We start from the raw sequence: 26,557 nt of genomic DNA on the forward strand, positions 1-26,557 counted from the left end.
AATGAGATGAGATATGAGTTTTAAATTAAGACATTGTAATATTTCAGTCATTGTTTAAAGTGAAAGGCATTTATTGTTTGTGAAAGGTGTCAGGCCTATTGTCACGGTGACTAAACTTCCATTCACTCATCAAAAATTCTTGAGAAAAAATTAAACTTGCTTACCCTGGTATTTTTCCTTCCATCAGCAGTTTACTTATTCAGTTATCTCTTTTATGGTAACACTCTTTGACTGTCAATTTGGACAATGGTTTCTGTAATGAAGAAACCTATTGGGGATTGGAGGATCAGAAACTTATTGTTGCCAAGTTAAATAAATGAATGACCCAGGTACCATTACTTTAAATAGTTTCCTTGATTGTTTGGCATTTACTCTTTCAAAGCAAAAGGAACATAGTAATTTCACTTAGGTAAACTAAATAAAATCTTTTATTTTTTAAATAACTATTTTTTCACTTCTTATTTTCAAATTTGCAAGAGTAATTCTTTAAAGGCATCTAATGCCAGTCTTTTGGAAAACATTGAAAATTCAAAGAAAAACATTTGACTATTTTGAATTTTAGTGCTGTGTTTCCCCTAAAACTTTGTAATTTATAATGACCTCAAAATGTAGCTCTAAAAATAACCTTGCACCTTAAAGGTGGAGGAATTAGGACATCACTTTTCCTAATATTAAGGAATATTAAATCCTTATTTATGTTTTCAATTTCCAGAACAGCACGTTAAAGGAGGCAATCAATTTTGGACTTTTTTCAAGCACACCGTCTTTCCATGCAAATGTTGGGCAGAGTTGTAATTAATAGATACTTGGCAAGAGTTGCGTGATGTAGAAAGAGTTATTGTTTTATTCATCAAGTTAAAAAATTCTTTCTGAAATAAATTGGTTTTGTTGTTACACAAATTGTAACCAACTACTACTAGAAACTGCATTCCAGGGTTTCATCTTTTAAGGCATTCCTGGAAATTCAGTTTGAAACTTCAGCCCTGGTTAGATTGGGAATCAAATTTATAAAATCAAATATAATGCCATTTACTAAATGCTTTCTAGCTTTCTTTCTTTTCCTCCTTCCTTTCCTTTCTTTCTTTGAGATGGAGTCTCTCTATATTGCGCAGGCTGGTCTCAAACTCCTTGGTTCAAGGGATTCTCCCACCTTAGCCTCCCAAGTAACTGGGATGACAGAGATGCACCACCACACCTAACTCTCAATCTAAATTTAAGAAGAAATAAACTCTTTAGGGCTCTTGTATTTGGCTGAACATATATGAAATACAAAGGAAGGGACATAATTTCTGCCCTCTATGAGTTTGTAAGCTAATATAGACACTAGTAGTACAGTCAAATTAGTGAAAATTCATACTATCACAAGGCAAAATTGTACTGTCATTAAATCTATGAACAGAATATTTATATTGTAGATAAGGAAGTATATTTTATGTAGTGGGGAGTAGAAGTAATAGGTAGATGTTACAGTATATCAATTAACAGTTCAAAGAAATAGCTTGAGAATTAACTTCTGAACTACGACATGAAAAGGAGCAGGATTTTAAAAGCTTCCCCAGGAGATTCTTATTTGATCAGCTTTCAGAATCACTTGTCTAGACCAACCCATCTGATATTTGAATTCCCTGAATACCTATCAAGAGGTCATCTAGCCTGTATTTAAATAGGAAGTTTCTGAGATAGTTCATTCAGTTTTGTTGTTTAAGAATTTCTGGTGCAAAAACAGGCACATAGACCAGTGGAACATAATAGAGAGCCCAGAAGTAAGGCCATACACCTGTGACCATCTGATCTTCAATAAGGCTGACAAAAAACAAGCAATGGGGAAAAGACTTCCTATTTAATCAATGGTGCTGGGATAACCGGCTATCCATAAGCAGAAGATTGAAGCTGGAACCCTCCCTTACACCGTATACAAAAATCAACTCAGGATGGATTAAAGATTAAATGTAAAACCCAAAACTATCAAAACCCTGGAAGACAACCTAGCAGTACCATCCTGGACATAGGAATGGCAAAGATTTCATGACAAAGATGCTAACAGCAATCACAACAAAAGCAAAAATTGGCAAAAGGGATCTAATTAAAATTAAGAGCTTCTATACAGCAAAAATAAACTATCAACAGAGTAAACAGCCTACAGAATGGGAGAAAATATTCACAAACTAGGCATCTGACAAAGGTCTAATAGCCAGCATCTATTTACAAGAGAAAAAAAAAACATTAAAAAGTGGGCAAAGGACGTTAACGGACACTTTTCAAAAGAAGGCATGCATGCAGCCAACAAGCATATGAATAAAAGCTCAACATCACTGATCACTAGAGAAATGCAAATCAAAACCACAATGAGATACCATCTCACACCAGTCAGAATGGCTGTTATTAATACAAAGTCTAAAAATAACAGATGCTGATGAGATTGCAGAGAAAAGGGAACACTTATACACTGTTGGTGAGAGTGTAAATTAGCTCAGCCATTGTGGAAAGCAGTATGGTGATTCCTCAAAAGAGCTAAAGACAGAACTATCATTCAACCTAGCAGTCCCATTACTGGGAGTATACCTGAAGGAATATAAATCATTCTGTCATAAAGACACATGCACATGTACATTCATTGCACTACTACTCACAATAGCAAAGATATGGAATCAACCTAAATGCTTATCAGGTAGACTGAATAAAGAAAATGTGCTATATACACACCATGGAATACTGTGCATCCATAAAAAAAGAATGTTCCTTTGCAGGGACATGGATGGAGCTGGAGGCCATTATCCTTAACTACCTAATGCAGGAACAAAAAAATACCCCATGTTCTCACTTATAAGTGGAACTAATAATGAGAACACATGGACACAAAGAGGGGAACAACACACACTGGGGCCTCTCAGAGGGTGAAGGGTGGGAGGAAGGAGAGGAGCTGAAAAAAAATAACTGTTGGGTATTAAGCTTAATATGTGGGTGATGAAATAATCTGTACAACAAACCCCCATGACACAGGTTTACCTATACAACAAAACTTCACATGTAACCCCGAACCTAAAATAAAAATTAAAAAAAAATTTTGGGGGGGCATTTCCTTCATGATATGCCAGACAGATAAAATTCCTTAATGTCTTAAAGTTCAGTGAAGAGTATAATGACCAATATGTGGTCAGGTTCTTATTAAAAACCACTTTTAAATTCATTAAACATTTATATGTAGAAAAAAATACAAATCCCACAGTTTAAAAATTTGTGTACTTGGTCATAGATGTTAGAAATTTGATCAGGATCTGAAATGTAGCTCTGAAGAATGCCTTCACATCTTAAGTATGACAGTATTTGGAAATAGATCAAAGCTTTCCATATAAAGTTTCTGTCTCTATTCCTTTATTTCCTGAAAAATACCTGGTTAAATAAAGTTAGGGTAATGGTAATCAGAGAGCAGCAGTTCTCCTCTCTGGAGTTTTTTTTAGAGAAAGAATGTGTATAAAAAGGAATGTGTTCTGTTATTAAAAGGTCTTTGGTATTGGTTTGCTGCAATCATGAGCAAGCTGAGCTATATGTGCATCACAATTTAAAATGTAAAATATTTAACCTTAGAGTTCAACATGAACAAACACTGGAAACCAAAATAGTTTTTTCAGTTGTAGAGCCATATGTGTACAAGTAAGCTCCCCAAAGTGTTTGCTGATCAGTATAAAGATAGATTCAAGACTGGAAAAATACAAGGGTTTTATCTTTTTTTTCTGTTTTATTTATTATTTTTTTGAAGGATTTTTCTTATTATACTTTAAGTTCTAGGGTACATGTGCACAACGTGCAGGTTTGTTACATATGTATACATGTGCCATGTTGGTTAGCTGCACCCATTAACTCGTCATTTACATGAGGTATTTCTGCCACTGCTATCCCTCTCCCATCCCCCCACACCACAACAGGCCCAGGTATGTGATGTTCCCCACCCTGTGTCCAAGTGTTCTTATTGTTCAATTCCCACCTATGAGTGAGAACATGCGGTGTTTGGTCTTCTGTCCTTGCAGTGGTTTGCTCTGAATGATGGTTTCCAGTTTCATCCATGTTGCTACACAGGACATGAACTCATCCTTTTTTACAGCTGCATAGTATTCCATGGTGTATATGTGCCACATTTTCTTAATCCAGTCTATCATTGATGGACATTTGGGTTGGTTCCAAGTCTTTGCTATTGTGAATAGTGCCACAATAAACATATGTGTGCATGTGTCTTTATAGCAGCATGCTTTATAATCCTTTGGGTATATACCCAGTAATGGGATGGCTGGGTCAAATGGTGTTTCTAGTTTTAGATCCTTGAGGAATCGCCACACTGTCTTCCACAATGGTTGAACTAGTTTACACTCCCACCAACAGTGTAAAAGCATTCCTATTTCTCTACATCCTCCCCAGCATCTGTTGTTTCCTGACTTTTTAATGATTGCCATTCTAACTGGTGTGAGGTGGTATCTCATTGTGGTTTTGATTTGCATTTCTCTGATGACCAGTGATGATGAGCATTTTTTCATGTGTCTGTTGGCTGCATAAATGTCTTCTTTTGAAAAGTGTCTGTTCATATCCTTTGCCCACTTTTTGATGGGGTTGTTTGTTTTTTTCTTGCAAATTGGCTTAAGTTCTTAGTAGATTCTGGATATTAGCCCTTTGTCAGATGAGTAGATTGCAAAAATTTTCTGCCATTCTGTAGGTTGCCTGTTCACTCTGCTGATAGTTTCTTTTGCTGTGCAGAAGCTCTTTAGTTTAATTAGATCCCATTTGTCAATTTTGCCTTTTGTTTCCATTGCTTTTGGTGTTTTAGTCATGAAGTCCTTGCCTGTGCTTATGTCCTCAATGGTATTGCCTAGGTTTTCTTCTAGGGTTTTTATGGTTTTAGGTCTAACATTTAGTCTTTAATCCATCTTGAATTAATTCTTGTATAAGGTGTAAGGAAGTGATCCAGTTTCAGCTTTCTACATATGGCTAGCCAGTTTTCCCAGTACCATTTATTAAATAGGGACTCCTTTCCCCATTTCTTGTTTTTGTTAGGTTTGTCAAAGATCAGAGGGTTGTAGATGTGTGGTATTATTTCTGAGGGTTCTGTTCTGTTCCGTTGGTCTATATCTCTGTTTTGGTACCAGTACCATGCTGTTTTGGTTACTGTATCCTTGTACTACGGTTTGAAGTCAGGTAGTGTGATGCCTCCAGCTTTGTTCTTTTGGCTTAGGATTGTCTTGGCAATGCAGGCTCTTTTTTGGTTCCATATGAATGTTGAAGTAGTTTTTTCCAATTCTGTGAAGAAAGTCATTAGTAGCTTGATGGGGATGGCATTCAATCTATAAATTACCTTGGGCAGTATGGCCATTTTCACGATATTGATTCTTCCTGTCCATGAGCATGGAATGTTCTTCCATTTGTTTGTATCCTCTTTTATTTCATTGAGCAGTGGTTTGTAGTTCTCCATGAGAGGTCCTTCACATCCCTTGTAAGTTGGATTCCTAGGTATTTTATTCTCTTTGTAGCAATTGTGCATGGGATTCACTCATTATTTGGCTCTCTCTCTGTTATTGGTGTATACAAATGCTTGTGATTTTTGCACATTGATTTTGTACCCTGAGAGTTTGCTGAAGTTGCTTATCAGCTTAAGGAGATTTTGGGCTGATACAGTGGGGTTTCCTAGATATGCAATCATGTCATCTGCAAAAAGGGACAATTTGACTTCCTCTTTTCCTAATTGAATACCCTTCATTTCTTTCTCTTGCCTGATTGCCCTGGCCAGAACTTCCAACACTGTTGAATAGGAGTGGCGAGAGAGGGCATCCCTGTCTTGTGCCAGTTTTCAAAGGGAATGCTTCCAGTTTTTGCCCATTCAGTATAATACTGGGTGTGGGTTTGTCATAAATAGCTCTTATTATTTTGAGATATGTTCCATCAGTACCTAGTTTATTGAGAGTTTTTAGCATGAAGCGCTGTTGAATTTTGTCAAAGGCCTTTTGTGCATCTATTGAGATAATCATGTGGTTTTTCTCTTTCGTTCTGTTTATGTGATGGATTACGTTTATTGATTTGTGTATGTTAAACCAGCCTTGCATCCCAGGGATGAATCCAGCTTGATCTTGGTGGATAAGCTTTTTGATGTGCTGCTGGATTCAGTTTGCCAGTATTTTATTTAGGATTTTCACATCGATGTTCATCAGGGATATTGGTCTAAAATTCTCTTTTTTTGTTTTGTATCTGCCAGGTTTTGGTATCAGGATGATGCTGGCCTCATAAAATGAGTTAGGGAAGATTCCCTTTTTTTCTGCTGATGGGAATAGTTTCAGAAGGAATGGTACCAGCTCCTCTTTGTACCTCTGGTAGAATTCGGCTATGAATCTGTCTGGTCCTGGACTTTTTTTGGTTGGTAGGCTATTAATTATTGCCTCAATTTCAGAGCCTGTTATTCGCTATTCAGAGATTCAACTTCTTCCTGGTTTAGTCTTAGGAGGTTGTATGTGTCCAGGAATTTATCCGTTTCTTCTAGATTTTCTAGTTTATTTGCGTAGAGGTGTTTATAGTATTCTCTGATGGTAGTTTATATTTCTATGGGATTGGTGGTGATATCACCTTTATCATTTTTCATTGTGTCTTTTTGATTCTTCTCTCTTTTCTTCTTTATTAGTCTTGCTGGCGGTCTATCAATTTTGTTGACCTTTCAAAAAACCAGCCCCTGGATTCATTGATTTTTTGAAGGTTTTTTTGTGTCTCTGTCTCCTTCAGTTCTGCTCTGATCTTAGTTATTTCTTGCCTTCTGCTAGTTTTTGAATGTGTTTGCTCTTGCTTCTCTAGTTCTTTTAATCGTGATGTTAGGGTGTCAATTTTAGATCTTTCCTGCTTTCTCTTGTGGGCATTTAGTTCTATAAATTTCCCTCTACACACTGCTTTAAATGTGTCCCAGAGATTCTGGTACGTTGTGTCTTTGTTCTCATTGGTTTCAAAGAACATCTTTATTTCTGCCTTCATTTCGTTATGTACCCAGTAGTCATTCAGGAGCAGGTTGTTCAGTTTCCATGTAGTTGAGCGGTTTTGAGTGAGTTTCTTAATCCTGAGTTCTAATTTGATTGCACTGTGGTCTGATAGATAGTTTATTGTGATTTCTGTTCTTTTACATTTGCTGAGGAGAGCTTTACTTCCAACTATGTGGTCAGTTTTGGAATAAGTGTGATGTGGTGCTGAGAAGAATGTATATTCTGTTGATTTGGGGTGGAGAGTTCTGTAGATGTCTATTAGGTCCACTTGGTGCAGAGCTGAGTTCAATTCCTGGATATCCTTGTTAACCTTATGTCTCGTTGATCTGTCTAATATTGACAGTGGGGTGTTAAAGTCTCCCATTATTATTGTGTGAGTCTAAGTCTCTTTTTAGGTCTCTCAGGGCTTGCTTTATGAATCTGGGTGCTCCTGTACTGGGTGCATACATATTTAGAATAGGTAGCCCTTCTTGTTGAATTTTTCCCTTTACCATTATGTAATGGCCGTCTTTGTTTCTTTTGATGTTTGTTGGTTTAAAGTCTGTTTTATCAGAGACTAGGATTGCAACCCCTGTTGTTTTTTGCTTTCCATTTGCTTGGTAGATCTTTCTCCATCCCTTTATTTTGAGCCTATGTATGTCTCTGCATGTGAGATGGGTCTCTTGAATACAGCACACTGATGGGTCTTGACTCTATCCAATTTGCCAGTCTGTGTCTTTTCAATGGGGCATTTAGCCCATTTGTGTATAAGGTTAACATTGTTATGTGTGAATTTGATCCCATCATTATGATGTTAGCTGATTATTTTGTCCATTAGTTGATGCAGTTTCTTCCTAGCATCGATGGTCTTTACAATTTGGCATGTGTTTGCAGTGGCTGGTACTGGTTGTTCCTTTCCATGTTTAGTGCTTCCTACAGGAGCTTTTGTAAGGCAGGCCTGGTGGTAACAAAATCTCTCAGCATTTTCTTGTCTGTAAAGGATTTTATTTCTTCTTCCCTTATGAAGCTTAGTTTGGCTGAATATGAAATTCTGGGTTGAAAATTCTTTTCTTTAAGAATGTTGAATATTGGCCCCCACTCTCTTCTGGCTTGTAGGGTTTCTGCTGAGAGATCCGCTGTTAGTCTGATGGGCTTCCCTTTGTGGTTAACCCGACCTTTCTCTCTGGCTGCCCTTAGCATTTTTTCCTTCATTTCAACCTTGGTGAATCTGATAATTATATGTCTTGGGGTTGCTCTTTTCAAGGAGTATATTTGTGGCATTCTCTGTACTTCCTGAATTTGAATGTTGGCCTGCCTTGCTAGGTTCAGGAAGTTCTCCTGGATAATATCCTGAAGAGTGTTTTCCAGCTTGATTCCGTTCTCCCCATCACTTTCTAGTACACCAATCACATGTAGATTTGGTCTTTTCACATAGTCTCATATTTCTTGGAGGCTTTGTTTCTTTTTTTTTTTACAAGAATATTTATATCTTTATTACACATAATAAGAACCCTGGACATTTGATTTTTATTTTATTTACATAATAAAATGGATCTAGTAATGTTAGTTGTCATAGTTATTAGTACTGATGTATTGTTAGTGAATTTAATTAACTTTTTTTTGTATTCTTTTTTTTAATTTAATTTAATTTTTTTTTCTCCTTTTTCTCTAAACTTCTCTTCTGGCTTCATTTCTTTAATTTGATCTTCAATCACTGATACCCTTTCTTCCACTTGATCGAATCAGCTACTGAAGCTTGTGCATGCATCACGTAGTTCTCGTGCCATGGTTTTCAGCTCCCTCAGGTCGTTTAAGGTCTTCTCTACACTGTTTATTCTTGTTAGCCATTCGTCTAATCTTTTTTCAAGGTTTTTAGCTTCCTTGCAATGGGTTCAAACATCCTCCTTTAGCTCAGAGAAGTTTGTTATTACTGACTTTCTGAAGCCTACTTCTGTCAGCTCATCAAAGTCATTCTTTGTCCTGCTTTGTTCTGTTGCTGGTGAGGAGTTGTGATCCTTTGGAGGAGAAGGAGTGCTCTGGTTTTTAGAATTTTTACCTTTTCTGCTCTGGTTTCTCTCCATCTTTGTGGTTTTATCTACCTTTGGTCTTTGATGATGGTGACCTACAGATGGGGTTTTTTTGTGGATGTCCTTTTTGTTGATGCTGATGCTATTCCTTTCTGTTTGTTTTTCTTCTACCAGTCAGGTCCCTCAGCTGCAGGTCTGTTGGAGTTTGCTAGAAGTCCACTTCAGACCCTGTTTTCCTGGGTTTCACCAGCAGAGGCTGCAGAACAGCAAGTACTGCAGAACAGCAAATATTGCTCCCTGATTCTTCCTCTGGAAGCTTCGTCTCAGAGGGGCACCTGGCTGTATGAGGTGTCAGTCAGCCCCCACTGGGAGGTGTCTCCAAATTAGGCTACATGGGGGTGATGGACCCACTTGAGTAGGTGGTCTGTCCGTTCTCAGAGCTCAAACACCATGCTGGGAGAACCACTGCTCTTTTCCGAGCTGTCAGACAGGGACGTTTAAGTTTGCAGAAGTTTCTGCTGCCTTTTGTTCAGCTATGCCCTGCCTCTAGAGGTAAAGCCTACAGAGACAGGTGGGCCTCCTTCAGCTGTGGTGGGCTCCACCTAGTTCCAGCTTCTGGCCACTTTGTTTACCTACTCAAGCCTCAGCAATGGCAGACGCCCCTCCCCCAGCCAGGCTTGCCTCCTTGCAGTTGTATCTGGGACTAGCAGTGAGCAAGACTCCGTGGGCGTGAGACCCACTGAGCCAGGTGCGGGATATGATCTCCTGGTGTGTAGTTTGCTGAGTCCATTGGAAAAGCACAGTGTTTAGGTGGCAGTGTCCCGATTTTCCCTGTACAGTCTGTCAGGGCTTCCCTTGGCTAGGAAAGGGAAATCCCCCGACCCCTTGTACTTCCCGGGTGAGGTGATGCCCTGCCCTGCTTCCGCTTGCCCTCCGTGGCCTGCACCCACTTTCACACCAGTCCCAGTGAGATGAACCAGGTACCTCAGTTGGAAATGCAGAAATCACCCATCTTCTGCGTCGATCATACTGGGAGCTGCAGACCGGAGCTGTTCCTATTTGGCCATCTTGCAAGGGTTTTATCTTAACTTTACTGGAGACATCAGAAGGAGGAAGCAGGGAAGAGAGAGAAAGAGAATGAAGACAGACAGACAGACAGAGACAGATATGCACTGACAGAGCTGTCTGATTCCATCCTAAGCGCTTTAAAATCCATGGAAGCCTCTTTTGTCCCCAGTGGTTCCTAAGTGAACTCAGTCTGGATAGCTCTTGTTAGTTCTTTTTTTTTTTTTCTTTTTTTCTTTTTGTGATGGAGTCTTGCTCTGTCGCCTAGGCTGGAGTGCAGTGTAGTGGTGTGATCTCTGTTCACTGCAAGCCCTGCCTCCCAGGTTCACGCCATTCTCCTGTTTCTGCCTCCCAAGTAGCTGGGACTACAGGCACTTGCCACCACGCCTGGCTAATTTTTTTGTATTTTTAGCAGAGACGGGGTTTCACTGTGTTAGCCAGGATGGTCTCGATCTCCTGACCTCATGATCTGCCTTCCTTGGCCTCCCAAAGTGCTGGGATTACAAGCGTGAGCCACCGTGCCCAGCCAGCTCTGGTTAATTCTTTATAGCGTCATTAAGATGAAGTGACTGGAAGCCCATTTAACTGTTCACTCCATTATATTGAAGAGCCAGTAGTTGTCACTAAACAGCAGATATGTATCCAGATTTCTTTGGCGAACTTGTATTCTTTTTTGCTATATATATATATATATATATATATATATATATATGCATACATACATACACACACACACACACACACACACACACATACTTTAAGTCCTGGGATACATGTGCAGAACGTGCAGGTTACATAGATATACACGTACCATGGTGGTTTCCTGCACCCATCAACCTGTTGTCTACATTAGGTATTTCTCCTAATGCTATCTCTCCCCTAGCCCCCAACCCTTGACAGACCCCAGTGTGTGATGTTCCGTTCCCTATGTCCATGTGTTTCTGATTGTTCAACTCCCACTTATAAGTGAGAACATGTGGTGTTTGGTTATCTGTTCCTGTGTTAGTTTGCTGAAAATGATAATTTCCAACTTCATCCATGTCCCTACAAAGGACATGAACTCATCCTTTTTTATGGCTGCATAGTATTCCATGGTGTATATGTGCCACATTTTCTTATCCAGTCCATCATTGATGGGCATTTCGGTTGGTTCCAAGTCTTTGCTATTGTGAACAGTGCTGCAATAAGCATACGTGTGCATGTGTCTTTATAGTAGAATGATTTATAATCCTTTCGGTATATACCCAGCAATGGGATTGCTGGGTCAATGGTATTTCTGGTTCTAGATCCTTGAGGAATCGCCACACTGTCTTCCACAATGGTTGAACTAATTTACACTCCCACCAACAGTGTAAAAGCTTTCCTGTTTCTCCACAACCTCTCCAGCATCTGTTGTTTCCTGACTTTTTAATGATTGCCATTCTAACTGGCATAAGATGGTATCTCATTGTGGTTTTGATTTGCATTTCTCTAATGACCAGTGATGATGAGCTTTTTTTCATATGTTTGTTGGCTGTATAAATGTCTTCTTTTGAGAAGTGTCTCTTCATATCTTTTGCCCACTTTTTGATGGGGTTGTTTGTTTTTTTCTTGTAAATTTGTTTAAGTTCCTTGTACATTCTGGATATTAACCCATGTCAGATGGATAGATTGCAAAAATTTTCTCCCATTCTGTAGGTTGGCTGTTTACTATGATGATAATTTCTTTTGCTGTGCACAAGCTCTTTATTTTAACTCAATCCCATTGGTCAATTTTGGCTTTTTTTGCCATTGCTTTTGGTGTTTTAGTCATGAAGTCTTTGCCCATGGCTATATCCTGAATGGTATTGCCTAGGTTTTCTTCTAGGGTTTTCATGGTTTTAGGTCTTACATTTAAGGCTTTAATCCATCTTGAATTAATTTTTGTATAAGGTGTAAGGTAGGGGTCCAGTTTCAGTTTTCTGCATATGGCTAGCCAGTTTTCCAAACATCACTTATTAAATAGGGAATCCTTTCCCCATTGCTGGTTTTTGGCAGGTTTGTTAAAGATCAGATGGTTGTAGATGTGTGGTGTTATTTCTGAGGCCTCTGTTCTGTTCCATTGGTGTATATCTCTGTTTTGGTACCAGTACCATGCTGTTTTGGTTACTGTAGACTTGTAGTATAGTTTGAAGTCAGGTAGCCTGATGCCTCCAGCTTTGTTCTTTTTGCTTAGGATTGTCTTGGCTATATGGGCTCTTTTTTGATTCCATATGAAACTTAAAGTACCTTTTTCTAATTCTGTGAAGAAAGTCAGTGGTAGCTTGATGGGGATAGCATTGAATGTATAAATTACTTTGGGCAGTATGGCCATTTTCACAATATTGATTCTTCCTATTCACGAGCATGGAATTTTTTTTTCCATTTTTTTGTGTCCTCTTTTATTTTCTTGATCAGTGGTTTGTAGTTCTCCTTGAAGAGGTCCTTCACATCCCTTGTAAATTGGATTCCTAGGTATTTTATACTCTTTGTAGCAATTGTGAATGTGAGTTCACTCATGATTTGTCTTTCTTTTTGTCTGTTATTGGTGTATAGGCATGCTTGTGATTTTTGCACGTTGATTTTGTATCCTGAGACTTGCTGAAATTGCTTATCAGCTTAAGGAGATTTTGGGCTGAGACGATGGGGTTTTCTAAATATATAATCATGTCATCTGCAAACAAAGACAATTTGAATTCCAGTCTTCCTATTTGAATACCCTTTCTTTCTTTCTCTTGCCTGATTGCCTTGGCCAGAACTTCCAATACTGTGTTGAATAGGAGTGGTAAGAGAGGTCATCCTTGTCTTGTGTCATTTTTCAAGGGAATGCTTCCAGCTTTTGCCCATTCAGTATGATACTGGCTGTCGGTTTGTGATAAATAGCTCTTATTATTTTGAGATACATTCCATCAATACTTAGTTTATTGAGCATTTTTAGCATGAAGTGGTGTTGAATTTTATCGAAGCCCTTTTTGCATCTATTGAGATAATCATGTGGCTTTTGTTATTGGTTCTGTTTATGTGATGGATTATTTTTATTGATTTGCATATATTTAACCAGACTTGCATGCCAGGGATGAAGCTGACTTGATAATGGTGGATAAGCTTTTTAATGTGCTGCTGGATTCAGTTTGCCAGTATTTTATTGAGGATTTTCGCATTAATGTTCATCAGTGATATGGGCCTGAAATTTTCTTTTTTTTTTTGTCTCTGCCAGGTTTTGGCATCAGGATGATGCTGGCCTCGTAAAATGAGTTAGGGAGGATTCCCTCTTTTTCCATTGTTTGGAATAATTTCAGAAGGAATGGTACAACTCCTCTTTGTACCTCTGGTAGAATTCAGCTGTGAATCCATCTGATCCTGGCTTTTATTGGTTGGTAGGCTATTAACTACTGCCTCAGTTTCAGAACTTACTGGTCTATTCAGGGATTCAACTTTTTCCTGATTTAATGTTTGGAGGGTGGATGTGTCCAGGAATGTATCCATTTCTTCTACATGTTCTAGTTTATTTGCGTAGAGGTGTTTATAGTATTCTCTGATGGTAATTTGTATTTCTGTGGGATCAGTGGTGATATCCCCTTTATCATTTTTTATTGTGTCTATTTGACTCTTCTCTCTTTTCGTCTTTATTAGTCTGGCTAGCAGTCTATCTATTTTGTTAATCCTTTAAAAAAATCAGCTCCTAGATTCATTGATTTTTTTAGGAGTTTTTCGTGTCTCTATCTCCTTCAGTTCTGCTCTGATCTTAGTTATTTCTTGTCTTCTGTTAGCTTTTGAATTTGTTTGCTCTTGCTTCTCTAATTCTTTTAATTGTGATGTTAGGGTTTCGATTTTAGATCTTTGCTGCTTTCTCCTGTGGGCATTTAGTGCTATAAATTTCCCTCTAAACACCACTTTAGCTGTGTCCCAGAGATTCTGGTATGTTGTCTCTTTGTTCTCATTGGTTTCAAAGAACTTCTTTACTTCTGCCTTAATTTCATTATTTACCCAGTAGTCATTCAGGAGCAGGTTGTTCAGTTTCCATGTAGTTGTGTGGTTTTGAGTGAGTTTCTTAATCCTGAGTTCTAATTTGTTTGCACTGTGGTCTGAGAGACAGTTTGTTATGATTTCCATTCTTTTGCATTTGCTCAGGAGTGTTTTACTTCCAATTGCTAACTAGAATAACCAGTTTAGAGAAGAATATAAATGACCTGATGGAGCTGAAAAACAGCACGAGAACTTCGTGAAGCATACGCAGGTATCAATATCCTAATCGATCAAGCAGAAGAAAGAATATCAGAGATTGAAGATCAACTTAATGAAATAAAGCATGAAGACAAAATTAGAGAAAAAAGAATGAAAAGGAATGAACAAAGCCTCCCAGAAACATGGGACTCTGTAAAAAGACCAAACCTACGTTTGATTGGTGTACCTGAAAGTGACGGTGAGAATGAAACCAAGTTGGAAAACACTCTTCAGGTTATTATCCAGGAGAATTTTCCTTCCCCAACCTAACAAGACAGGCCAACATTCAAATTCAAGAAACACAGAGAACACCACAAAGATACTCCTTGAGAAGAGCAACCCCAAGACACATAATCTTCAGAGTCACCAAGGTTGAAATGAAGGAAAAAATGTTAAGGGCAGCCGGAGAGAAAGGTTGGGTTACCCACAAAAGGAAGCCCATCAGACTAACAGCAAATCTCTCTGCAGAAACCCTATAAGCCAGAAGAGAGTGGTGGCCAATACTCAACATTCTTAAAGGAATTTTCAACCCGGAATTTCATATCCAGCCAAACTAAGCTTCATAAGCAAAGCAGAAGAGAAATAAAATCCTTTATAGACAAGCATCCAGGCCTGCCTTACAAGAGCTCCTGAAGGAAGCAGTAAATATGGAAAGGAAAACTGGTACCAGCCACTGCAAAGACATACCAAGTTGAAAAGACCATCGACACTATGAAGAAACTGCATCAACTAACGGGCAAAATAACCAGCTAGCATCATAATGATAGGATCAAATTCACAGATAACAATACTAACCTTAAATGTAAATGGGGTAAATGCCCCAATTAAAAGATGCAGACTGTCAAATTGGATAAAGAGTCAAGACCCATCAGTGTGCTGTATTCAGGAGACACATTTCATGTGCAAAGACACACATAGGCTCAAAATAAAGGGATGGAGGAATATTTACCAAGCAAATTAAAAGAAAAAAAAGGAATAAAAGCATGGGTTGCAATCCTAGTCTCTGATAAAACAGACTTTAAGCCAACAAAGATCTAAAAAGACAAAGAAGGGCATTACATAGTGGTAAAGGGATCAATGCAACAAGAAGAGCTAACTATCCTAAATATATATGCACCCAATAAAGGAGCACCTAGATTCATGTAGAGACCTACAAAGAGACTTAGACTCCCACACAATAATAGTGAGAGACTTTAACACCCCACTGTCAATGTTAGACAGAACAATGTGACAGAAAATTAACAAGGGTATTCAGGACTTGAACTCAGCCTGGATGAAGCAGACGTAATAGACATCTACAGAACTCTCCACCCCAAATCAACAGAATATACATTCTTCTTGGCACCACATCACACTTACTCAAAGTTGGATTCTTAACCTTCCAAAGTGCACATGCTCTCTCTCACCAGTAACTTTGTTTTTTTCTTCTTCATCAATTAGGATGATTTAGAACACCAGTAATGTTGATATAGCATTGTTTCCACTTATTATTATGTTTAATTCTTTTTTCCACAGTTGATATAGTTTTCTTTTTTTCTTTTTTCTTTTTTTTTTTTTTTTTTGAGTTGGAGTCTCACACTGTCGCCCAGGCTGGACTGCAGTCCACTGCGATCTTGGCTCACTGCAAGCTCCACCTCCTGGGTTCACGCCATTCTCCTGCCTCAGCCTCCCATGTAGCTGGGACTACAGGCACCAGCCACCACGCCCGGCTAATGTTTTGTATTTTTAGTAGAGATAGGGTTTCACCGTGTTAGCCAGGATGGTCTCGATCTCCTGACCTCGTGATCCGCCCGCCTTGGCCTCCCAAAGTGCTGGGATTACAGGCGTGAGCCACCGCGCCCAGCCAATTGATATAATTTTCTGTAGGAAGATTTGTTTCTGAAGTGAGCAAAATAATGATTCATTTCTAAATTAATAAAACATTCTCTTTGTGACCGTAATCACTTGTATAGTCTGTTGGAAAGGAGCAAGAGGTCAAAATAGTGGCTCATCCAAAAATTATTTATATTTCCTGTTGGTCTGTGAGTACATTTGAGGTGAATTTACCTTTTAAATTATGTTTCTTTCTGCTGATACTAATATTGGTAGGTAATCCTTGATCTTACAGCAAATAATATTTAAAACTCAGGAATTTTGGGGGTGACAGGAGAAAGACAGAGGAGAGCTAAAAAATACCAATGCCAATCTGCTTTATAGTTAATAGAAAAATATATTTGGTATTGTTTTTGTTAAACATCAGATGTTGAATGATTATTTTCTTTTGATGCAAGTATATTTCTAAATAAAGGAGAATCAGTAGCACTAAATATTAAGAGCAGTGTGAACATTAAAAATAGTTAATTTTTTAAAGTCTTATTTGACTTTATATTGATGTGCTTATAATTGTAAGGTATAGAATTATTTCTCCAGCTATAACCCTGAGCAGGTTTTGTTGCACATGTCTACTAGGCTCCAGCACTGAAGTTCTCAATCAAGCAAGAGAATTAGATACAATCTATGCCCTGGGGACTAGAATGCATAGTTGAGTTGTTCCACACTAGTATAATTATGATCAGTCTAACATCTGGAATCATCAGTTTTAAATGTTTAACTACTCTGAACTCTGACCCAAATCCACATATGCAGTCATAAATAGATTTTCCTCTTAATAGGAGAATTGACAATTAATATTCTAAATAATTATTTTGTAAAATGTTTATTTATTTGCCAGAATCTGCCAGACCATCAACCTTTTATAGTAAATCTCAGCTGATAAGAAGCCTTTTAAAAGGATTATAAGTTGTGAATTAGCATTTAAACAATATTTTTAATCGTTTAGACTTAGACATTTACTTTAGAAAATGGACAGAGAATTCTTGGCCAGGTGTGGTGGCTCACGCCTGTTATCCCAGCACTTTAGGAGGCTGAGGCGGGCAGATCACGAGGTCAGGAGATCGAGACCATCCTGGCTAACACGGTGAAACCCCATCTCTACTAAAAATACAAAAAATTACCCGGGCGTGGTGGCGGGCGTCTGTAGTCCCAGCTACTCAGTAGGCTGAGACAGGAAAATGGCATGAACCCGGGAGGCGGAGCTTGCAGTGAGCTCAGATCGCACCACTGCACTCCAGCCTGGGCAACAGAGCGAGACTCTGTCTCAAAAAAAAAAAAGAAAAGAAAAAATATTGATAGAGAATTCTTGATGGGCTTCTTGAGATAGGCATTTTTCCCTCAGAAAATAATTCAATTTATTGCAAACTAAACCTCATTTTTTGCTGCCATTGACACTTCCTTACAGTCAGTAGAGAGAGCACAAGTTTTCTATCAGTCCCTTCATCACAAACTGAAGTGACATCATTAATGATGGTATAAAGGGAGAAAACTCTAGACTAATTCATATTGGCTCATGTTTCTGGGAAAAATTTAAATTTAACAGGTAGAAAGCCAAGAATTGTAAAGATGAAATGTAATATCAGGTTTCAGAGACCATCTGTTAAGTTGAATGATACAGTGACAAGAATAAATTGACATAATTCCTTCAAAATTTAAAAATCTGGGGCCATGCGCAGTGGTGCACGCCTGTAATCCCAGCACATTGGGAGGCAGAGACGGTGGATCACCTGAGGTCAGGAGTTAGAGACCAGCCGGACAAATAAGGTGAAACCCTGTCTCTGCCAAAAATACAAAAATTAGCTGGGCGTGGTGGTGGGCACCTGTAATCCCAGCTACTCAGGAGGCTGAGGCAAGAGATTTGCTTGAATCCGGGAGGCGGAGGTTGCAGTGAGACGAGATCGTGCCATTGCACTCCAGCCTGGGCGACGGAGCAAGACTCCATCTCAAAAAAAAAGGCCCGGCACATTGTCTGGTCCCTGTAATCCCAGCACTTTGGGAGGCTGAAGTGGGTGGATCACCCAAGGTCAGGGGTTCGAGACCAGCCTGACCAACATGGAGAAACCCCATCTCTACTAAATAAATACAAAAATTAGCTGGGCATGGTGGTGCATGCCTGTAATCCCAGGTACTCTGGAGGCTGAGACAGGAGAATTGCTTGAACCCTGGAGGCGGAGGTTGCGGTGAGCTGAGATTGTGCCATCGCACTCCAGCCTGGGCAACAAGAGCGAAACTCCATCTCAAAAATAAATAAATAAATAAATAAATAAAATTTAAAAATCTGGGCTATCAAAGCAAAAATGGACAAATGGGATCACATCACGTTAAAGAGCTTCTGCACATTAAAGGAACCATCAAGTGAAGAAACGACCCGGAAATGGGAGAAAAGATTTGCAAACTACCCAACTGACAAAGGATTTATAACCAGAATATATAAGGAGCTCCAACAACTCTATAGGAAAAAGTCTAACAATCCTGTTTAAAAATTGGCAAAAGATCTGAATAGACATTTGTGAAAAGAAGTCATACAATGGCAAACAGACATATGAAAAGGTGCTCAGAATAATTGATAATCAGAGAAATTCAAATCAAAACTACAAAGAGATATCATCTCACCCCAGTTAAAATGGCTTATGTCCAAAGTCAGGCAATAACAAATGCTGGCAAGGATGTGAGGAAAAGGGGACCCTTGTCACTGTTGGTAGGAATGTAAATTAGTACAACCACTATCGAGAACAGTTTCGAGGTTCCTCAAAAAACTAAAAATAGAGCTACCATATGACTGTGCAGTCCTATTGCTGGGTATACACCCAAAAGAAAGGAAATCAGTATATCAAAGAGATATCTGTACTCCCATGTTTATTGCAGCAGTGTTCACAATAGCCAAGATTTGAAAGCAACCTAAGTGTCCATCAACAGATGAATGGTTAAAGAAAACGTGTTATTTATACACAATGGAGTACTATTTAGCCATAAAAAGAATGAGATCCTGTCATTTGCAACAACATGGATGGAACTGGATGCGATTATGTGAAGTGAAATAAGCCTGGCCAGAAAGACAAATATTGCATGTTCTCACTTATTTGTGGGATCTAAAATTACAACAATTGAACTTATGGTCAGAGAGAGTAGAGGATAGTTATTCGAGGTGGGGAAGGGTAGTGGGGTCCAGAGGAGATGGCAGTGGCTAATGGGTACAAAAAAAATAGTTAGAAAGAATGAATAAGACCTAGTATTTGACAGCACAACAGGGTGACTATAGTCAATAGTAACTTAATTGTACATTTTAAAATATCTAAAAGTTTAATTGTATTGGTTATAACACAAAAGATAAATGCTTGAGGGGATGGATACCCCATTTTACATGATGTGGTTATTACACATTGCATGCCTGTATCAAAACATCTCATGGACCCCTTAAATATATATAGCTACTATGTACTCACAAAAATTAAAATAAAATTTAAAATAAAAATCTAGGTTATGCTAGATTAAGGACTAAATTTAATTTTACTGGAGGTTATGTTGTTTATGCATTATTTTCTTATAAAATTTGAAGTTCATTCTAGGGCTATCTGAAATGATTACTTATATGATATACGAAACTTATATACTATACTAAACTTTGATGTACTATACAGCAAAAGAGGTAGTGATTTATGTGTGAGCCAGTTATGTTTCTGTCTTCTTCAACAAGGATTAGAAATTTTTTTTCAGGGCAAAACCCAGAGGCTGATTGTATTGTGATTAAGGACTTAATCATTAATTAAGAACATATATTTCAGCAAAATACCCCATATATTTCTACAAATAGTAGACAAAAAAAATTTTACACCAAAAAAAGTCTTCTATAAATATAGTTCCATGAAATGTTTACATGTTTCGTGAGCATTTGACAGGACATGGAAGATGATCATTGTCCTTGTCAAATGTTGTTATTAATTTGTTCGAATGGTGCTATTCAGACTATTCTGCAAAGAAACCCAAATGGCACAGATGCTTATTTGTGCTACTGTATTAGGGTTAATTAAGCACAGAGAAAACCAAGCCAGTTTAATCCCCCTCTCTAGTATCTTATAGCTATTAAAATAATGTCCCTGAACATTTTAATAAAACTTTTTTTTTTAATGTAACAGCTGTTTAAGTTAAATAGGGCCTATGGAAATAGATTCATTTTATAAAGCAGTTAATTGAGATATATTGAGACTTAGTTAGTTATTCAAGGTTATATATTATATTAAGACTGTCATCAAAACCAGAATCTGGAGCTCTTGACTCCTAGTTCAAGGAGTTGCCAACTTAAAGTTTATGCTGAAGTAATCTAGGGGAGATGATTCTGAAAATATAAGAACATTGTTTAAATTGCTGATCTTTTGTTAAGTGCCTATTTTGTGCAAAATATTATGTCATTACTTTTGTTTGATAAAAAGATGAAAAAAATCATAACTGCCCTTGAAGCTATATTGTGTAATGGTGATACAAATAGTAGACAAAAAGTATTTAAAACAGTAACATGTTTATATCATATGAAAGCTAAGAATACTTTTTAGAGCCAATGCAGTAGAGAACATCCTACATACTAATATATAGTGAAGGAGAAGATTTGGAGGAAATAGCCAAGGAGATTTCTCTGCTTATGTAGGAAGAGAATAGCTCTGAGATTGAGGGCTAATACCCCTTAAATAAGATTACTAGGGCAGTCAAGTTGAGCAGAGGTAGTTCTAAAAGCTATTTATAGTTAAGATGTAATGCTAAATAGTGTAATCATAGAGATAGCTGAGTCCTTGGAAACTAGTGCAGGCATTAGTTTTACAGTTAAAGAAACTGAGACTCAGAGTGATTCTTATTTGTTTGAAGTTAGTTATACAGCTGGATACAGCCAGAGCTAGAATTTGATCCCTTCCAAATGACTGGATATGAAAAAAACTAGGAAACAGATTAATAACAGAATCTGGAAGGTGGCAAATTCTGGAAATGTATTGGAGGTGTAGAGTGTAACTTTTGCCGAGATGCGATTTCCATCAGTCTTTGCAAGAGGGGAAAGAGAAGTGTCAATTTTTGGTTTCTTGGGCAAAGTAAATCAAAATAGAAGGCTGTAGTGATCCATGGAACAGTTCGAAAAGTAGGATGAGCTGCCTGATAGCCTTTAGGAAAATGACCTTCCCAGCAACGTCTAAGGCATTTTATTAATAACAATAATATATGTAATAATGATGATATTAACAGTGACAGCTATCATTTATTGAATGTTAGGTATCATGTCAAGTGTCTCTATATAGTAGTTTATTTAATTATTTTAATCCTGTGACCTAAGTATTTCCATGCTATTTTGTAGATGAAGAAACAAAAACTCTGATAGGTTAAGTCATTATCTAGTCACACAGGTAGTCAGCTATAGAATCAAATTTTGAACACTGATCTCTTTGAATTCTAAAAATAGTGTATCTCAAACTTGAGTAACGAATAGGCCCTTCTTCTAAAGGAAAAATCATCTTCCCGCACCACATACTCACTTATTTTTATTATAAGATTACTTAACTAGGTATAAACACAAATTTCTTAAGTTTATAGCTCATATTATATAGTTTAAAAATTAAATTAAATACAACCAAAACTCACAAAATCAGTAAAATTCAAATTTATGACGTTAATTTAATGTAAAAGATGTTTTTTCCTGAAATGAAGATGCTGATTGCAAGATGAATTTACAGCTAACTACTACTGTATAGGTTCTTTTGAGTTTGGCATGCCCATACTGCCATGTGCTTTGTGATAACTTAGTTCTCCCACCACTTTTCTCTATTTGAACTTCTTCAAAATATCCCTTCAGGCAATACTGTCTAGTATCATTTGACCTTCACTTGGTGTAATCAGTTATTTATTGTTAGTCTTGCCTCTGTTTTCATTAGTTGTGTCTGCCACTTGATACCAATTTAACAGTTTGGGGCTCTGAATTGTCATAGCATTCTGTATTTAATTATAAGGTGATGGTCAGCCATGTGATCTATATTATGTTTATGTTAATTATTTTTTAGGTTATCATCTAGAGGGAACTACAAAATTAAAAAAAAAAAATTCACAGACTCGGCCAATCTTAACCAGGCCTTTGTTGTTTTGACCTGAAGAAAAATTGTACTGCACTTTCTCTCAAAACTCTGTACCCTAGTACTACCTGGTTTCTGTCGGGTAGTAGTGGAGATCCAGAAAATTTGCCATCTGCATCCACTTCAGTTCAGGCCTCTACCATTTTGCATCTGAATTTCTGCCACAGCCCTCAGTTTTATTCCCACTAAACTGCTTTCCGCAGTGTGAATTTTTAAGAATATAAACTTCTAGGACTCAGCCTAAGAATCACCTCTTTCTGGACACTTTTCTCCGTTGTTTCTCCTATGTCTAGCTTCCCCTTCCATCTGTCGTACTTCACCATTTTCTCTCCTAGATTGAATTAGTTAGCTTTTCTTCCTATTTCTTCTTTATAACTCCATAACACCCTGTGCACACCTCTGTTATAATGCTTAGCATATTGTGTTGTAATCCTTATTTTTTCAGTCTTCCAAGTAGAATATTAACAGCTTCTTCTTCCTCCTCCTCCTCCTCTTCTTTTCTTCTTCTTCTTTCTCCTCCCCCTTGTTCTCCTTCTCCTCCTCCTTAGCATATTGTATTGTAATGCTTAATTTTTCAATCTCCCAAGTAGACTATTAACAACCTCCTCCTTCTCCTCCTCCTCATCTTCCTCTTCTTCTCCTTTTCCTCCTCCTCCCCTCTTTCTCCTTTCCTTTCTTTTCCTTTTCTTTTTTTCTCTCTCTTTCTTTCATTCTTTCTTTCTTCTTCATCTTCCTCTTTTTCCTCTCCTTCATCATCTTCTTCGTTGTCATCTTCTTTTTTCTTCTTTCTTCTTCCTCCTCCTTTTTCTTCTTCTTTCTTCATTTCTTCTCCTCCTCCTTCTTCTTCTTGTTTCTTCTTTCTTCTTTTTTCTTCCTTTTTTTTTTGAGATGGGGGTCTCACTGTATTGCCCAGGCTGGTCTTGGACTCCTGGGCTTAAGTGATCCCTCCACCTCAGCCTCCCAAGTAGTTGGGATTACAGGCACATGCCACCATGCCTGGCTATTGGACTGTTAATGTGAAAGTAAAGCCTACCTTGTGCATCTGTATAACTAGCACATTATCTGAGTGGGAAGAAAGTTCCACTGATAGAGTTATGATCCTGAATCACTGATTCGTCAGTTGTGATTTTTATTTTATTTTATTTTTTGTTTTGAGAAGTCTTGCTCTGTCACCCAGGCTGGAAGGCAGTGGTGTGATCTCGGCTCACTGCAACCTCTGTCTCCCTGGTTCAAGTGATTCTCCTGCCTCAGCCTCCCAAGTAGCTGGGATTACAGGCACTAGCCACCATGCCTGGCTAATTTTTGTATTTTTAGTAGAGACAGGATTTCACCATGTTAGCCAGGCTGGTCTCGAACTCCTGACCCCAAACGATCTGCCCACCTTGGCCTCCCAAGATGCTGGGATTATAGGCATGAGCCACCATGCCCGGCCCAGTTGTGATTTTAGAAGTGAGGATTCAAAGTTAGGCCAAAACAAAGTCGACATTTTCTTGTCTTTCTCATTCATGTGTGTAAAATGTATATGAATGACCTAAATAGTTAATGTAATAGACTATTTGCGTATGTAAGCAACATAATGTTGGAAGTAATTTCTCCATAGAGAATTAAAAGATAATAGTATTTTGTTTATCTTTGGCTAGGTGCTGTGATTGTCTCCACGCCCCAGGACATTGCACTGATGGATGCACACAAGGGTGCTGAGATGTTTCGCAGAGTCCACGTGCCCGTAAGCATTTACAGCTTCACTGTGAAAAATATAAAACTCTTCTAACTGAAGAAGCAAATCATTGAAAAATACAGTTGAAGTTTTAATTTAGTCCTGTGCAGAAGTCTTTATGAAAGTCCTAGTTTATCATTATGGTTACTTTAAAAACACACTTACAGGTACAGACATGTCTATACATGATATTAATCCAGAAGAATTGTAAAACACCCTTTAGGTAAGAGTTTTCTATAGAAGTACTACTTCTCTCATACTTGCAGCTATCACTGACAAAAAAAATTACAAGAGTGTTTTAGGAAATTATTTAGATAGATAGACTTGAATAGATCACTTTTGGGGAAACAGATGAAAAAAAAGATTACTTTTTTCCTTCTGCCTCCTACAGTTCAACTCATTTATAGCTCACCTTCTTCTAGGAGGCACTTCAGGATTTTCTGCCTAATTTGGTGGAATGAAAGTTAAAAATAAGATAAAAATAGACAAAATAATTAAAATTAGATGGGGTCAGAAGTGAAATCAGTAAACAAATTGCATGCTATTAAGAAGCTTAAATACATGCTAGGGGTGTACCATGACTTTTCTAGCAGCCAAAGGAAAAGAAAAATAGTACCATTATAAAACTGCATTTCTACAAAGCTAAAAAAACAAAAACAAAACTGGATGCTCAAAAGAGACAGAGCTGAGACCAGAAAGAAATATCTTCCCTAGGTTCTTAGAAAGAAGAACCTGTGTATGTAGTGAACACACTCTCATCACCTTCTTTACAGTAAATACAGGGTTCTTCCTTCTAGTGTGCCTCAACAAAAGCAGGTGGAATTGTGCTGGAGTACAATTTAAAGCAAACATTTCAATACAGTGCCAACATGATGCTTCTCTGTGGCTGGCTAGCTAGTGGCCTTGCTTAATGCAAAGACAGATTTTACAGCATATACATCAGAGCTTTTTAAACTTCAGTCTGTAGATTAGCTTCAGGAGTCTCATGATTTTTCTCTCTCTCACCTCCCCCAGCCCTAAATTGTATGCCTACGTGTATTTGTTTTGGTATGGAATGAATTATAACTTTTATCAGATTCTTCAGTGAGACCGTGATACAGGATAAGATCCAGTAATGTATTTGAATGAATGGACTTGAAGGGAAGCTTTCATAAATGTTTATCTCTCAGAGGGCTTCTGAAAAGTATAAAATAGTGTAGTAGAATGGTTGAGGTGAATTTCCTCAAGTACCTCTTCTCCCTTGCCAGTTAGCACAGTGCTGTGGGCATTGGCAAGCTGAGGAACTCTGGGTTGGATTGACATGTTCTCGTGAAAATCGAGGAGGCTGATAAGGAAGGTGCCTGTATGCTTACCTTCCAGGTCGTCCGAGGGTTTTTCACTAGCGGGTTTATAATTATAATCAGCAAGTACTTTAGGGCCAGTGTTCTATGTCGTGAACTTTAGGTTGGAAAATTTTTAAAACAATGATAACCAAATGCCTGCCTCACACAGAAAACTCTCTCTAAAGCACCTAATTTGAGCAGTGTTACTTTGTATTATGCCCTCTAAGACAAACTAGACACAAGTAATGCCTACCCAGATAACTAAATAAGGTTACTTGTTATATGGAATTTTAAAATATAAATCAGCAAAAAGTTAGAAGGTTATCTACCAAAAATTATGACATTGACTTAAGTAATCTATAATCCTTCTTTCTGGCAGAAATTAGATAACAGTGCCAATTGTCTGTTAAGATCACGCCAAAGTCAGGATAATAGCCATTCTATTTGCACATAAGTGAATGCTTAACTTCTCATTCTGTAAGATGAGAGTTGAGGGTGTTTAGCTCACCCAAAAACGTGAATTCCTTGAGGAAAAAGTTTTAAACAGAGCAGGAGCAAGACCTTTTTAAAATTTTACCCCCTATAAATTATCATTTTGTATATCAAAATACCATCTCAACTGACACTGTCATTTGAGGTGACTGGCTATGGAGAAAGTCCTACATGGACTTTGCTAGTTAGGAGTCTAATGACCATAGTTGCCAAATTCAGCATATCTTATTCCTCAGTCCCTATGTAAACCTGTATACCTATAAACCTGAGTACTTAATCTCATACTGTTCTGACAGATTTTTTCCTAGATTCTAAGGCAGAGGGTTGGACAGATAATCCTTATGGAACATAACAGAGAGGAAAAGGGATGGTCACTAAGTCCAGGTTAGGCTATTGCTAGGTGGATGCCACTGAAGGATAAACGTTGAGGATATTAGCAAGCAAGTATTATGAGGAAGTATTCCAAATGAAGGCTGATGGACTCCATAAGGCTCATAGGACTACTTCAGGGATCAGTTAGAAGGTGAAAGAGCTGTTTGGGATCAGAAAGTTGATGTTAGAGTATAAGTTTGCCAAGTTAGAGCAGTTCTGGGTCATGGCAAGGTCCAGGATGTTGTCATGGGTTTGTGGGACTTAGTGGGAGTAGAAATGAAAGTCATTGGAACTGTGTAATTCTTCCAAGTTGAAATTTATAGTTCTTTCCTCTGGCCTTTTGGACATCTTCCTATATCTTTATTACAGCTCTCTTTTTTTTTTTCCACCG

The 26,557-nt window shown here is 37.9% G+C and overlaps 1 protein-coding gene across 7 annotated transcripts in view; it reads left to right on the forward strand.

Annotated features, from left to right (window-relative positions):
* Window positions 1–26,557, forward strand: part of NUBPL (NUBP iron-sulfur cluster assembly factor, mitochondrial) — a 331,583-nt gene that overhangs the window by 272,172 nt on the left and 32,854 nt on the right. For all 7 annotated transcript variants that reach the window (XM_063651519.1, XM_063651518.1, XM_054448311.2 and 4 more), the window contains one exon: window positions 23,904–23,989. In XM_063651519.1, coding sequence (XP_063507589.1) covers window positions 23,904–23,989 — 86 coding nt within the window. The remainder of the gene's footprint in view (window positions 1–23,903; window positions 23,990–26,557) is intronic.

This window comes from Pongo pygmaeus, chromosome 15, assembly GCF_028885625.2.
Source record: "Pongo pygmaeus isolate AG05252 chromosome 15, NHGRI_mPonPyg2-v2.0_pri, whole genome shotgun sequence".
In the NCBI taxonomy this organism is placed as follows: Eukaryota; Metazoa; Chordata; class Mammalia; order Primates; family Hominidae; genus Pongo; species Pongo pygmaeus.